Here is a 14330-nt window from a genome sequence, read left to right on the forward strand (position 1 = left end):
ATAAGGAAATTGAAGTCCAAAGAAATGTCACACAGGGCATCAGCACCAGATATCTGGGATTTGAACCCAGATCCTAAAAATTCATGATAAGCTGGAAAACTGACCAAGATGAAGGACCTCAAGATCATGCCTTATGAAGATCTTTAGAAGGGAAGAAGAATGTTTAACTTGTAGCAGAAAAGACCTACAGAGCTATTTTGAAATGTCTGAGGGACTGTCATATAGATTAGCCCCAAATTTCTTGCATGGAAATGCATGGAAATTGTGAATACAAATTTAGAGACAATGTAAGGAAAAACTTCCAACCATCAGAGCTGTCCCAAAGCAGGCTGTACCATTTGTACAGGTAGTGACTTCCCTGTCACTGGGGGATCTTCAAGCAAAGGCTAAAAAGAACACTTCTGCAAACGACTTAAGGGTTATCTATTCTAAACACTTCATTTTATAGATGAGGAAACTGAGGCTCATGGAAATTAGATGACTGGCCTAAGGTCACACAGGTTACAAGCAGCAGAAGCAGAACTGGACCCCAGTTCACGTAACACCAGAACCTGTTCTTTCTACTGTACTGTTCCACCCCCATTTAGTCAGGTACAGATTGGACTAGATGTTCTGAAATGAATGAATGAAAAAAAAAATTGATGAAATACTAACTAGGTGCCACACAAAAAAGGGAGGTATTTCCTGCTCTCAAGGTGATTACGTGCTAATGGGGGAGACAACACATAGAGGATGTTTTGGCAGCAAATGAGTCAGATGAAAAGGCCTCATGTGCTTTAGGGTTCAGGAGCAAAATCAATGCAATGCATCTTTTCTTAAGTAACTTTTTATTTTTCTTTCTTTCTTTCTTTTTGTGGGGCAATGGGGGTTAAGTGACTTGCCCAGGGTCACACAGCTAGTAAGTGTAAAATGTCTGAGGCTGGATTTGAACTTCGGTCCTCCTAAATCCAGGGCCAGTGCTTTATCCACTGTGCCACCTAGCTGCCCCCACAATGCATCTTTTTTAGTGTCATATCCATTGATTAGAAATCATATCTGTTTCTGACTTGAACCATTTGACAGTGCTGAAGCCATCATTGTAAGAATCTCCTTTTTCAATTCTTTAGTAACTGTGGCTGAGAAGGTGGGGGCTGCAATACCCACAGAGGCAGACAACACGGCATATCTCCACAAGGGTTGTTCCCCTGGACAGTGGCTGTCGGGGCTGGGTCAGTGGGTGATAGTTGGTCAGTGTTTGGTTTTAGTGGTAACAAGGACTGCGAGGCCCTTCTCCAAAACAGTTGTTCTCCTAGAGGATGATCGTGAGAACCTGGTTGGAATCAGGATTGACGGAGATGGGGGTAGGGAGGACTGCAATTCCAAAGATTCCTGGACTCTGGGTTCTAGGCTGCCTATCCCCAGGATTTATGGGGAGGTGATGGTAGCAATCTGACCTGCCTGGCACATGCTGCCTCCTATCTCTTCTTTAGGACGTCTTGTTGCTTCAGTTAGGTTAACTTGTTTGTCTCTCTGGTGGTGGTGATAGATACACTGAGTCCCAGTTCCACAGCCTTTGAAATCCCCTGCAAATCTGAAATGCCCTAATTATTATTGTGATTTCAAAGCTACTATACTTTCTTGACTCTGAAGTTAACCTTCTTCATCTGTAAAATGTGGATGATAATACCTGTACTGTCTACTTCAAAGGAGTCTCATAAACAAGGAGTTTCATATATTTGAGAGCACTATAGAAATGTGCATGATTACTAATGTTAAGATTCAGTGGTTTCACACAAACACTAATTAAGTCAAGAAACTCACCCTCTCTAGCTCTCTGTCCCCTCTGTAAACTGAAAAGGTTGGCCTAGAAGATCATGAAGGTGCCTTGCAGGTCCAATATTCTGAGTCTAAGACGATTATTTGTTGTTCAGTCATTTTTCTGTCATGTCTGACTCTTTCTGACCCCCATTTGGGATTTTATTGGCAGAGATACTGGAGTGATCTGCCATTTCCTTCTCCAGCCTCACTTTCCTGATGAAGAAACTGAGGCAGACATGGTCTAAGTGACTTGTTCAGGGTCAAATAGCTAGTAAGTGTCTGAAGCTGGATTTGAACTAATGAAGATGAATCTTCCTGACAAAGCCCATCACTCTATCTACTTCACCACCTAGCTGCCCAATAGGATTATTTAGGTTCTATTCAATCTAAAAGACAGGTCAGTGCCCTGGAAAGAACACTGGCTTGGGGTGGGGGAGTCCTAAGACCCAACTCAGGCATATGGCTTCCCTGTGTTTCAATTCTTCACCTGTCAAACAAGGATGATCATATTTGCACTAACTGCCTTCCATGGTTGTTACAGGGAAAACATGCTTTAAGGTACAAAACCTAAGGCACTCTAGAAATATGACCAGCCAGGGAATGAGTAGAGTTTTGTACTCATGCTACTTATATAGAATTTTGAAATATAAGCTAAGCCTGTAAAAAGAATTTCCAAACACTATGTATTATAGGTGAACCCCTCTAATTTACCCACTTGCAGGTTGACATTTCTCAGCATGACCTGAGAACAAGTGTATGAAATGATGTGATTAGCCTCCCTGGCCATACCAAGAAATAAGCCTAGGTATGATGTCCAACTTCCCTGGACAAAGCAGACAATGAAAAGGAAAGCCTGGGTTTTGTTGTTGCTATTGTTGCACAGAGCTTTCACCTCCTTTGTCCGTGTCTCTCTCTAAACTACATTGATTTTGAAAACTCATGATCTCACCACAGGCCTGCTCGTAATGACATTATCCTTCTTCATGCACAGGTTGGTTCAGCCGAAGTGACCTTTTTGCAGCTCAGCACACATGACCCTTCATCTTCTCTGCTTGTACCTTTGCACACACCGTCTCATACCTGGAATGCTCCCCATCCTCATCCTCTGCCTCCTAGATCCCCTTTCTTTGTTGCCTTCAAAGCTCAGACTAAATGTAATCCTATATGAGTCCTTTCCTGATGCCCCAAGCTACTGGTGTCTTTCCCCAAATTAACTTGTACTTTGCACACACTTATTTTTTATTCACCAACATGCGTACATGGACCACATGATTTCTATCCTTGCAGAATACAAGACTTTCATTTTTATATTAGTAGCTCCAAGCTAACATAGCAGGTAGCAGACAGTAGGTACTTAATAAATGCTTGTTGGTTAATTAATTAAGCTCCTAGGACTTACAGCTGAAAGGGACCTTTGTGATCATCTCTTCCTATTGCCTCAGTAGCTAGTTGGGACAGTGGATAGACTGCCAGGTATGGAGTCAGGAAGACCTGAGGTCAAATCTGGCCTCAAATACTAGTTCTGTGACCCTGGGCAAGTCACTTCACCCTGTTTGCCTCAATGTCCTCATCTGTAAAATGAGCTGGAAAAGGAAATGGCAAACCACTCCAGTATCCTTGCCAAGAAATCCCCTAATGGTCATGAAGAATCGGAAATGAATGTAATGGCTCAACAACAACAGCCCCTTATTTTGCACATTGGAAAAGCAAGGTTCAGAGAGGTTCGATGATTTGCCCACAGTCACAGAGGTGAGTTGCAAAGGGGTGAGGAAGGGACCACTAACTTTGCTCTTCCAATTCCAAATCCAGGGCTCACTTAGTAGAAACAGAATCCTTCGATTTAAAAATTTCAGGTTAAACTCAGGAGAAATCATAGAAAACCTAGGGTTTTCGATTTAATTACAAAGTGGAAGCTTTCCCAGTTAACTATTTTGGAATCTGCAGAGAAAACAGAGGGGAGGCGGAAGAGGGGGAACAACATGTTTGCCAGGAAGAAAAAAAAATTCTGAGCTCTCCATGTAACTTGGTAACAGGGAGTGGTTTGTATATGAGAACATGTCCATCTGTTGGGATATAAATAACTGGATAAAAAGTTACTGTGTGTCATCTAAGGGAATGACATATGAATAGTGGAAAAAGCATCTAGTCATCTAGCAGGAGTCCAAGGCTGACAAATAGGCCCCAAACAGGTGGACAGTAGTATATCACTTTCATTCACCATCATCAACAGAGATTAGCCCATTGTCATAAATATTACAAAGAGCCTGACTTTTTACGTGCAATAAAATGGATACACAGAGCTACACATACACACACGCTTGTTTCAAATTCCTATCTCATAGATACCAAGGATACTGTTACTGTCCCTTTGAGAACTCAAATAGATTGTTGGAAGAAAAACAGTTCTGAGTTGGTGATTTTAACCTCTGTATTTGAACACTGTACTTGAGAATCAGTTGTGAAAATGGCTTAAATGTGAAGCATTTCTCCCCAGAGAGTCAGGGAGAAAAATGTGTTTTATCTGTAATCCATGAAGAATTTAAGCAACAGAGAGAAAGAAGATGAGGAAGGACTTCTTCCATATGAAGATCATCTTGGCTGTTATTTTGTGAGGAAATCCTAAAAAGAGAAGTTTATAAAGAGAATTCTATGAAGTGCTTGAAAGATCTATGATTGCTGACAAGATGGCAAAATAGTAAAAAGGATGAATCCTGAAGATAAATATTAAGATTCTAAAGAAACTTTAATCATTATCTAGAGTTAATTAAATGACTCAAGGCTATGTTTTTAGAAAAGTAAAAGGAATCATCTACCAATATACTGAAGGTTTGAGGTAGCACAGATTGAGACATTAGTCATAGACAAAATGTTACAAATGACTATGTGTCTTTATGTTTATTACTGATTCTACTTATTCATAAGTTAAATATATTCCTATGAGAAATGAAGTTTCTCTAATTTCCTAAATAATTAATATTTAATGAAATTGTGTGGGACCTTGACTCGGTTATTGAGAAAGAGTTTACAAGTTTATTAATGAGAAATAAATGATTCAAAGTCAGTCCTAGGTTGCTACAGAGCTCAAGAGGATAAAATTAAAAATATAACAATGACTTAAATTACACACGGTGTGGTAAGAACCCGAGAAGTCCATTTAACCGTGCTACAAGTAAGCAGTACATATATTTTCCTTTTATACTTGTCACCTATATGTAGTATATAACTCATTTCACCACCTCTCTGCCAAGAGTTGAGAGGTATGCTTCACCATAAGACGTCTGAAGTCATGATTGGATATTGCATTTATCATAGTTCTGAATTCTTTCAATAAAATTTTTCTTTACATTATTATAGTCATCATGCAAAATATTCTGCTGTTTATCAAACTGACTGATGACACAAAGCTAGGAGGGATAGTTCAACAATAGACGTCAGAGTTGGGATCCAAAAGGACCTTGACAGAGCGTCAGGATGAATATAATAAGATGAAACTCAATAGATATAAACATTAAGTTTTCTTCTAAGGCTCAGAAAAATTCACTTCACAAGTAAAGATCAGTAATCCAGAGTTAGGCAGCAGTTATTTGGGAAAAGATCTTGAGATTTTAGTGGACTATCAGTTCAATTTGATATAATACTGTGGAGTGTCAACCAAAAACAAAACAAAAACCTAATGCAATCTTAAATTGCATTGAGAGGCATGGCTCATTTCTAAAATCTTTTTTCAAATTAAATTTTATTTTTTCAATTGACAAATATTTGTTTTCTCTCCCTCCTACATCTCCCCCCCCCGCCCCAGGAAAAAATTAAAAAAAAATATTTGTGACAAATATGCCTAGTCAAGCAAAAAAAATCCCCACATTGGCCACATGCAAAAATATGCATCTCCTTCTGCATCTATTTAGTCCATTCCCTCTCTATCAGGAGATGGGAAACATTCTACATCGTTGTTCCATCAGTCCATTAGTCATTGTGTTGACCAAAGTCAGAGTTAAGGTTGTTCTTTTTGCATAGTGGTGTTATACTTTTTCCTCCTGGTTCTGCTCTCTTCAGCTTTTCATCAGTCATACAAGTCTTCCCAGGTTTGTCTGAAACTGTCCCATAATTTCTTATAGCATAATGTAATTCTATTACATATGGCCATTCCCCAACTAATGAGCACTACTTTTATTTCTAGTACTTTGCTACTACAAAAATGATGCTATAAATATTTTTGTACATATGGAGTATTTCCATTTTTCTTTGACCTCTTTTGGGCATAGGCTTAGTGGTAGGTATTGGTAGGTCAAACAGTATGCAGTCTAGTTACAGTCTAGTGACTATCTGGGTTACCATTCCAAATTGCCTTCCAGAATGGCCTTACCAGTTCATGGTTCCACCCATGGTGATTTCGCTTTATCTGTTTCCTCTTGTGGTTTTAACATATTTAGACTCTAGAAAAATGATATTGCAGAGGTAGCATTTAAAGGCCAATTGAATTTTCTCATTATAACATAAGGGCAGGACTAAAAAAATGAGTTCCAGATAGGCAGAATTTGTCTTACTGAGTAATAGAATTTCAGATTTACAAGGTAACTAAAAGGTGATCTAGCCCAACTTGTATCTCAAATACTGTTAATTTCTATAACAGAACAGCAAAGCATAGCAGAAGAAGTGGTTTCATGGATTTGGGTTCAGATAATCTGGATTCCACTCTTGGTTCACTTACTTCCCTGCATAACCATGAGGATGTTATTCAACTACCTCTTATTCATATGATTTATATGATCTGTGATAAATATCCACCTTATCTCTATTAGAAGAGTTCTAATTAAAGAGAATTCATTACAGCCTTAGGTACTCCATTCCACTTTGGGCAGCTTTAATGTTAAGAAGTTCATCCTAATATGGGGTCAAAATCTACTTCTCAGTAGTTTCTATCCATTGCTTCAACTGTGTTGTCCCTAAGTCTTCTTCTTACTAAACATCCTTAGGTCTTTCAACTGACCCTCCTCTGGTATTTCTAGTCTTTCTCCATCCTAGCATCCCTTCTCTGGATATGTTCTAATGTGTCAATATCCTTCATAAGGAAGAATCTAGTGGTGGGACCTTTGCTCTTACTCTGGGCACTGTGCCTCTATTATTGTGATTGTTTCAGGTGTCTGGCTCCTATATCACACAATTGACTTATACAGAGCTTGTAGTCCACTAAGATGTGCACATTTTTACATGAATCATTCTTCAGCTATATATTTCATTTATGCAAAACTTACAAAATGATTTTTTAAAAAATACAGGTGTAAGACTTTAAACTTACCCCAATTAAATTTCTTGTTTAGATTTGGTCTGTTGTTCTAACTTGCCAAAAAAAATTTTAGGTCCTGATATTGCTGCCTATCATACTCCTCTCTCAGTGTTGAACAGGTACCAAAGGTCACCTCTCCTAACCTGCACCTCAAAAGGAATCAGCTCTACAACCAAAAGGCAATGTAGCACATTGATAATTCCCAGAGTATAACTGTTGTACCTAGGGATACTGAGTCACTCACTTTTAGGGTAGGAGGAAGAACAGTAGCCTAGGAACCAGGAGACCTGTGTTCAAGACCCATCCTGGTGGGTGGCCCTGAATGTGTAACTTCTCATCTGAGGGTCTCTATTACCTCACCAGTAAAATGAGAGGGTTAGGCAATGTTTCTTTCCAGCTCCAAAAATCCATGACTAGAAGATTGTTTTTGGAAACAGTTGGAATGAAGAATAAAGAACGATGGGGACAGAGCTTGGTATAGTGCCCAAAACATAGTAGGTGCTTAATAAATGTTGATTGATTGAGAGCTTACCTTTGCAAACAAAGCACTTTATATGAAAATACTTGTTCTGGACTCGTAAAACTTCTCCTTTACACACATTTCCACAGGTGTTACACAGAATTGCAGTACTTGATGGCTTCTCCAGGTGGCTGTGGACAGCCTGTTGTTGAGATACTGTTAAAAGAAAGAACAGGTTTTAAGGAAGCCATTTTCACTTATGAAAGTAAATAGTGATTACCCAATAAGGTAGTCTGAAAACTTGTAATCAATAGACCAGCATTATTACCAATAATAATATTCTACTAAGGTACTATTCAGATGGCTCCTTGGAGCATAAAGATGACCCCAGGTTCTTGAATGCTATGCTGGCAGAACCCAAGTTTTGACAGTTCCTCTTGAGTTGGAAGGACTTTGAGTCATACCAGGAACTCGCTGTGTATCTGGCATATAAGAACCTGGCTGGCAGAAAGGTTCATGTCTTACATTCCTACAGGAGTCCAGGTAAACAGAACAGTAAAAATGATAGAACACAACATACAATATGTTTTTCTGTGAGTGTGATCTATTACAGTGGAAATGGGGCTGGTCTTAAAACTGGAAGCTCAAGACCCTGCTCTGACAGTTTCTAACTATGTGACTTGAGACAAGCCATTAACATCTTTATGCTTTAATTTCCTCATCTGAAATTAGAGGCAGCTGGCTAGCCAAAAAACCTGAGTTTGAATCCTGCCTCAGACATTTACTTGGTGTATGCCCCTGGGCAAGCCACTTAACCTCTGTCTGCTTCAGTTTCCTTATCTGTAAAATGGGGATAATAATAGACCTTCCCTCATCAGGTTATTGTGAGTTCATAGAATGAGATAACATATAAAGTGCTTGGAAAATTTAAAAGCATTACATGCTAGTTATTATTATTATCTGAAAAATGAGTTAAATAATACTTATATGACCTATCTAATAGAATCACTAGGAGGAAAGCTCTTTACTAAGTTTTCATGCACTACAGAAACAGGATTTATCACCAATATTTGTATTAGCTACAGAAAATCTGTTTAAATATCTGTATCAAAAGTCATCGGCCAGGGCTTCATTAATAAAACTTTTCTCTTTAGGGATAATTATTGAAATCCTGGTATCCACAATCTAATTACATTATCTGTGAGATTGAAGGCAATTGAGCTATTGACTACACTAAGCTATGTAGTTAGTTAGATGGATAGCCCATGGAGCTGGTCTATCTTGGATGGACACAAAGGTGGATAGACAATGAACCAGGTCCAGGATTGAATAAGAGGAGGAGGAGAACATGCTAGGTGGGAAACAGCTTCTGGTGCTCCTACATAGCTGCAATTTGTGGGTGCCACAATAACTGCAGAATGAAAGCTTTACATAACTCAAAGGAAATGGAAAGAAGCGTGGCAGATGGGTGTGAGCTGCAATTCATTTCTAACCAAGAGTTTATGTAAAGAAGCCTCCTTCCAGAAGAAGGATCCTAAAAGCATAAAGCATCTAAGAGGAAGTAAAAGGAAGAGAAAATGCTCAGTGTACCCCATCCTACAAATATAACTCGTGATACCAGCAGGTTTCATGCTCTTAGAACATTAAGAAAGCTCAGAGAAGATACCCAGCATATTGGATGGAGCCCTCTGGAAACATTTATGGGCAAACACAGACAAGAGCTACCTACAGTGAGACCAAAGGAATAAAATGCAGTCTGCATCACCATGTGAGTGCCCACATTGATGAGATCACAGATTCCTTGAAGTATGCCAGGGAGGGGGGCAGGGAAGAGACATGGGGGGGACGTGGAATAAGAAGGCAACTGAGATTTTACAAGGCTTGAATGTAAAATCGACACTTTCAAATGATGAAAAGGAGCCTTGGTTCCTAAAGCAAACACAACCCTGACTCATGGCCCAATATTGAATAGGAACATGTCCACAGAATGGTTCCAATCATGACAGGTATCAAGTGAGATTTTGTTTCTAGATTCGTGCTTTGAGTTAAATCATGGATTTTGTGTTGAGTGTGGAGATTTCAAAGATGTTCTCTGCTCAGCCGTCAGGAATCCTTTAAAGAGTTATAAACTTTCCTCCCTCTATGACTGGCAATTATTCTAGATGCTGGAATTCAGCTAGAAATGGCAAATAAAACTTCAAACAAATAGTGTTTGGTTACCTTGAATGTTGTGATTTTAAAATATACCTCATGACTTCATCAGTATTCATGCTATTGAAATTGTACTTTGCTTTGGGGAAAAAAATAACTTTAAAGTTCTTCCTTCAATCAGATACAAATTAATTTACATATTACTTAATACATAAGTGAGTTAAAATCTTACTGCCATCTTGTGATATAAAATAGAAATTGCAACAATTTGCATGGTGACATTATTGACATTCCTGTGGAATCCAGGGAGCTAGAAGACACTTTAATATAATATGTAAAGGCTAAAATTTGAAGGGACCTTAGTGTCATAGTTGTGAGGGACCTTGCAACAAAGCTGACAATGAGCTTTGAGGACAAATAGTAGCATTTGAATGGATCTTAAAAACGTAGGATGTTTGAGTTGGGAGATTTTTAAATATTCATAATATTAAAGCTGGAAGGGCCTTTAAATATCACTTAAGCCAATCACCCATTTTCTGAGAAAGGGAAACGAGGGTCCAGAGAACACCAGATAGACAACTTGTTTATTCAACTGCATTCCTCCCCATAATTGTTGTTGAGTCCTTAGCTGTGTGTACAAGACCATCCCACCTCAGGAAGCTAAATTGTAACATGCCCCTCATGGTCATTTCCTGGGGCTGCTGACCTGTAAGAAAAATAAAGGCATGTGAAAAGAGCAGAGTCGCATATTTTAAATCCCGGATGGATCATATTCTCTCCGATGATGAGTGGGGACTATTCTAAATGGGGTGTGTGTGGCTATGAGCGACTAATTTCCATGAAGACTGGAAATAGGCCATGTTCCTGTTTATCTGAGCAGGAAGTAGAATTCACTTTTGTCAGCTTTGCCATCTGAAAGCCCGCCAGAGGAGAAATAGGCTTTCTGCAAATGAGACTAGGTTGAAAGGGATGCTTGGGTATTCAAAGTGGCATTGTAGCTTAGCAATACTGGTGAAGGAAGAAGGGAAGGATAAACACTGACGTGATTTGTTGCACGACAGCTCAGCATCAAATATATTGGCTCTGCTCCTCCATGGTTTGAACAGTGATTGAGCAGATGGAAAAGGGTTGAAACGGGGTGCTCAAAACTGATGCTGAAAAGTCTTTGGCTTCCAAAGCAGCTCTGCCACAGCAAGGGGTAGCAGCAACTGGGGAAAATGTATTTCTTTGTTTAAAAACTGAATACAAAAATAACAAAATGTGCCCCCGGCAAAACAAGAAAGAGGCAGAGTTTATCCTCAGTGTGCCTGCATGTCCCACCCAAAATGACCTCTCCTTCCTGCCCGGTTTAGTGCCCCCTTTTCCCCAGACAGAGCTATAACTAAGAACAATGTTGACACTTGGGTCTGGCAGCAAAAAAGAAGGAAAAAGTGCTCTCAGATTAAGTTTGAAATTTATGATGTGAAAATAATGCAAGAATTAATTGAGGCAAATTCAGTTGAGGAGGAGGGGAATTAATTACTAGCTCAGATGCCACCGCATTCAGGAAAGTCTGAATCCAAATTGTTCTTGAAATTACTTTATATTTGATGATAACAATAATAGCTAGCATACATAACATTTTAAGGTTCATAAAGCACTTTACCTAGCTTATCCTATTCGATCCTCACAACAATCCTGTGAGGTAGGTACTATTATCATCTCCATTGTGCAGAAGAGGAAACTGAGGTTGAAAGGTTTAATGATTTGCTCAATTAGTAAATGTCCAAGATGGGATTCAAACTCAGGTCTTACTGATGCCAAATCTATTCTATCTATTATACCACATTGCTTATATATGTGTTGTTTCCCCTTCCTCTCCTCCCCAGCAAACTATAAATTCCTCAAAGGGAGGGAACAGTTTCACTTTTGTCTTATAGTCCCCTCACCTAGTAAAGATGTTTAAACATGTTGAATTTAGTTCTAGATTCCAAAGCAATCCTTTGCTTAAATATTTGGCTTCCCTAAATTCTTGTACCTGTGGTAAAATCTCAAATGTTCCCACTGTACTTAGGTTTCTGGCCCCAGATGCCCAGACTGCATACTGGAAAGATAGCTAGACTTGGACCCAAGGCATGAAGTTGAGTCCTAGCCTTGGTATTATTTATTGACTATATGACTTTGCACAAACCAGATTATGTCTTTAGTCCTCAGCTCCTTCATCTGTAAAATATAATATATCTCAGAGAGAAAGAGGGATGGGTAGATTATCTGGCTAGCTAGCTAGTGCTTTGGGGTTCTCAAAGTATTTTCCTCATGGTAAGTCTGTGAAGTAGCAATTACAAGTCTTACTAACCCCATTTTACAGACAAGGACCAGGGCCTTCATGCAATGCTCACCATGGCATAGAGGTCCTGGTCCTCAAAAGTTACTCCAGGAAAGTCCACCAGATCATACAAAGATAGAGAATCCAATGGAGTACTAGTTATTCCGCTAGTATCTAAGAATTGTCTGAGGACATTGAACCTACCTGGCTAAGTTCAAAAAGGTTCAGCCTCACCATAGCCACAGACATTAATTGTCTGATCAAAGTAATTATCAAATACCATCTACCATGTCAGAAAGGAGTTGTGATCTGCATCAATGGAGTACTCAGACCAAGAAAATTCCAGATTCTGGGACTGAAGATGAAATTTACAGATGAAACTCTAAAGTAGTAAGTGGCCATACCTGCAATCAAACCCAGGTATTCAGGTCCAAAGTCCAGGGTTCTTCCCACTACATTCTTCCCAATAGATTGTGGTGACAGTGTGAAATAATGTATGTGAAAGGGTTTAATGGTAGAGTGCTATATAAATGTGCATCATACCAATGACACTAGGTCCATGTATGAGATATGATTGGGAGAAAGAAGAAAAGTAACCAGGGATTAGCACATGTTCATGGGCATATAGAATCAGCCTTATATCCTAGTCCTTTCAGAATTATTCTGAAGTTGAAGATCTAGAGTTATAAAGGACAACAAAGGCCATCCAGCTTGACTCTTTGATTTTTAACAACAATTTACATTATATATAGTGCTTTAAGATTTATAAGGCTCTTCTCTACCCAGCATAATAACCCCATGATGTAAGTAGGCATGATTGAATTGAAAGCACATTGTATTTGGAGTCAAGAATAATAATTTAAAACAAAGGTATAACGTATGAGAAACACTACTAAATATTTTTATTTAACCTGGGATTGAATTTTAGCTCTGCTGCATACTATCTGTGTGTTTGAGCAATCGATCAACAAAAGTCACTTCTGTCTTTGAGGTTGTTTCAGTTTTCACCATTCAGCTCTAAACCCTGTGACCTCAGATGTCTGATGAAATACAATGGACCATTTGAACAAATTCTATCTAATGCACAAGTGCCTGACTGGTAGACCATAATGTTCTACCACTCTTCAAGAAACTCAAGTGTGTTAAGTTCTACTATGTTTTGTTTGTATAACCATATTAGTTACTGAGCATTTAAGGTACTAAATTTGTGTGCAAGAATACTCTAAAACTAGGCTTTTTTTCTTAGAATGTACTTCCATTTTATGAGAAATGGTGCCATCCCAGAAGGAGTCCCACTTTCTAGGTGCCAGTTTCTGCATCTCTCAAACAAGTAGCATGGTCTGGATAATCTCCCAGATCCTTCCCTAGTTCTAATATTTTGTGTTCTAAGGTGTCTTCCATTTCTGACAATTCTATATTCTGGAGTCTCTTGCAGCTCTGACCTGTTATTTTATGCCATTTTGATTTTCTCAGCCTTGGTTTCCTCTTCTGATACATGAGGGCATTGAACTAGAAAATCCCTAAAGTCATGTTTCAGCTATGATGTTTCATAATTCTATGATCTGCAAAGAAGTGACAGTCAATGTTACAATCAAGCTGAAAGAGAGAATCTTTGTGCTGACAAGGCCAATCTGAGTCAGCAAGGGCATATTTCAAAAAAAAAAAAAAAAAGGTCATTCCTATTGAAAACTAAACAACTACCAACTGGTGGTGTCAAAGACAATATTCATTGAAAAATGGGTCTGAGAGAGATCCATAGAAATCCTCCCAGAAATTCTTCTCAAAGTTAAATAGAAGTATTTAGTAATGTTATTACTCATGTGTTATACATGTGTTCTAAATGATCATTCTTGACAATTCAATGATATCCTTGATTTTGTTTATATTTTTATAAGGACTTAAATTATATTTAAAAGTAGCAGTAATTTAGATCCTGATTTCTATGCTCTCTGGGTTTAGTTTCTTCTATTGTTTGGTTACCAGAGAGCTTAAAGGCAATATTATCAAGAATATGCTATCCTGTCACCCCTGGTGACAGAAACCTGAGGTTTGGGTTGGTTGGGGGAAAAAAGCAAAGTGATGGGCAGAGCTAGGGCCAGGGGCAGCTCCCTGTGCAGCAACCCTCAGGGAGACACAAGTAATACTTTTAAATATTAATTTTGAGATATTTTTAATTCATGAAAATCCCACTCTTTCTATCTTGGATTTATTTGGAAACCAGTCAAGGCACATTTCTATTTTAATAGGCTTTGAAATTTAAATCAACTATCCCAAATTCCAAAAGAACTCTTTCTTTATATAAGCATTTATATGACAGATCACAATTCGTTTAG

General features: G+C 38.6%; 1 protein-coding gene across 9 annotated transcripts in view; it reads right to left on the reverse strand.

Moving 5' to 3' along the window:
• ABLIM2 (actin binding LIM protein family member 2) overlaps positions 1-14330 on the reverse strand; it is a 303505-nt gene that overhangs the window by 188276 nt on the left and 100899 nt on the right. For all 9 annotated transcript variants that reach the window (XM_043970589.1, XM_043970596.1, XM_043970593.1 and 6 more), the window contains exon 2: positions 7614-7757. In XM_043970589.1, the coding sequence (XP_043826524.1) occupies positions 7614-7757 (144 nt within the window). The remainder of the gene's footprint in view (positions 1-7613; positions 7758-14330) is intronic.

This window comes from Dromiciops gliroides, chromosome 6 (assembly GCF_019393635.1).
Source record: "Dromiciops gliroides isolate mDroGli1 chromosome 6, mDroGli1.pri, whole genome shotgun sequence".
NCBI lineage: Eukaryota > Metazoa > Chordata > Mammalia > Microbiotheria > Microbiotheriidae > Dromiciops > Dromiciops gliroides.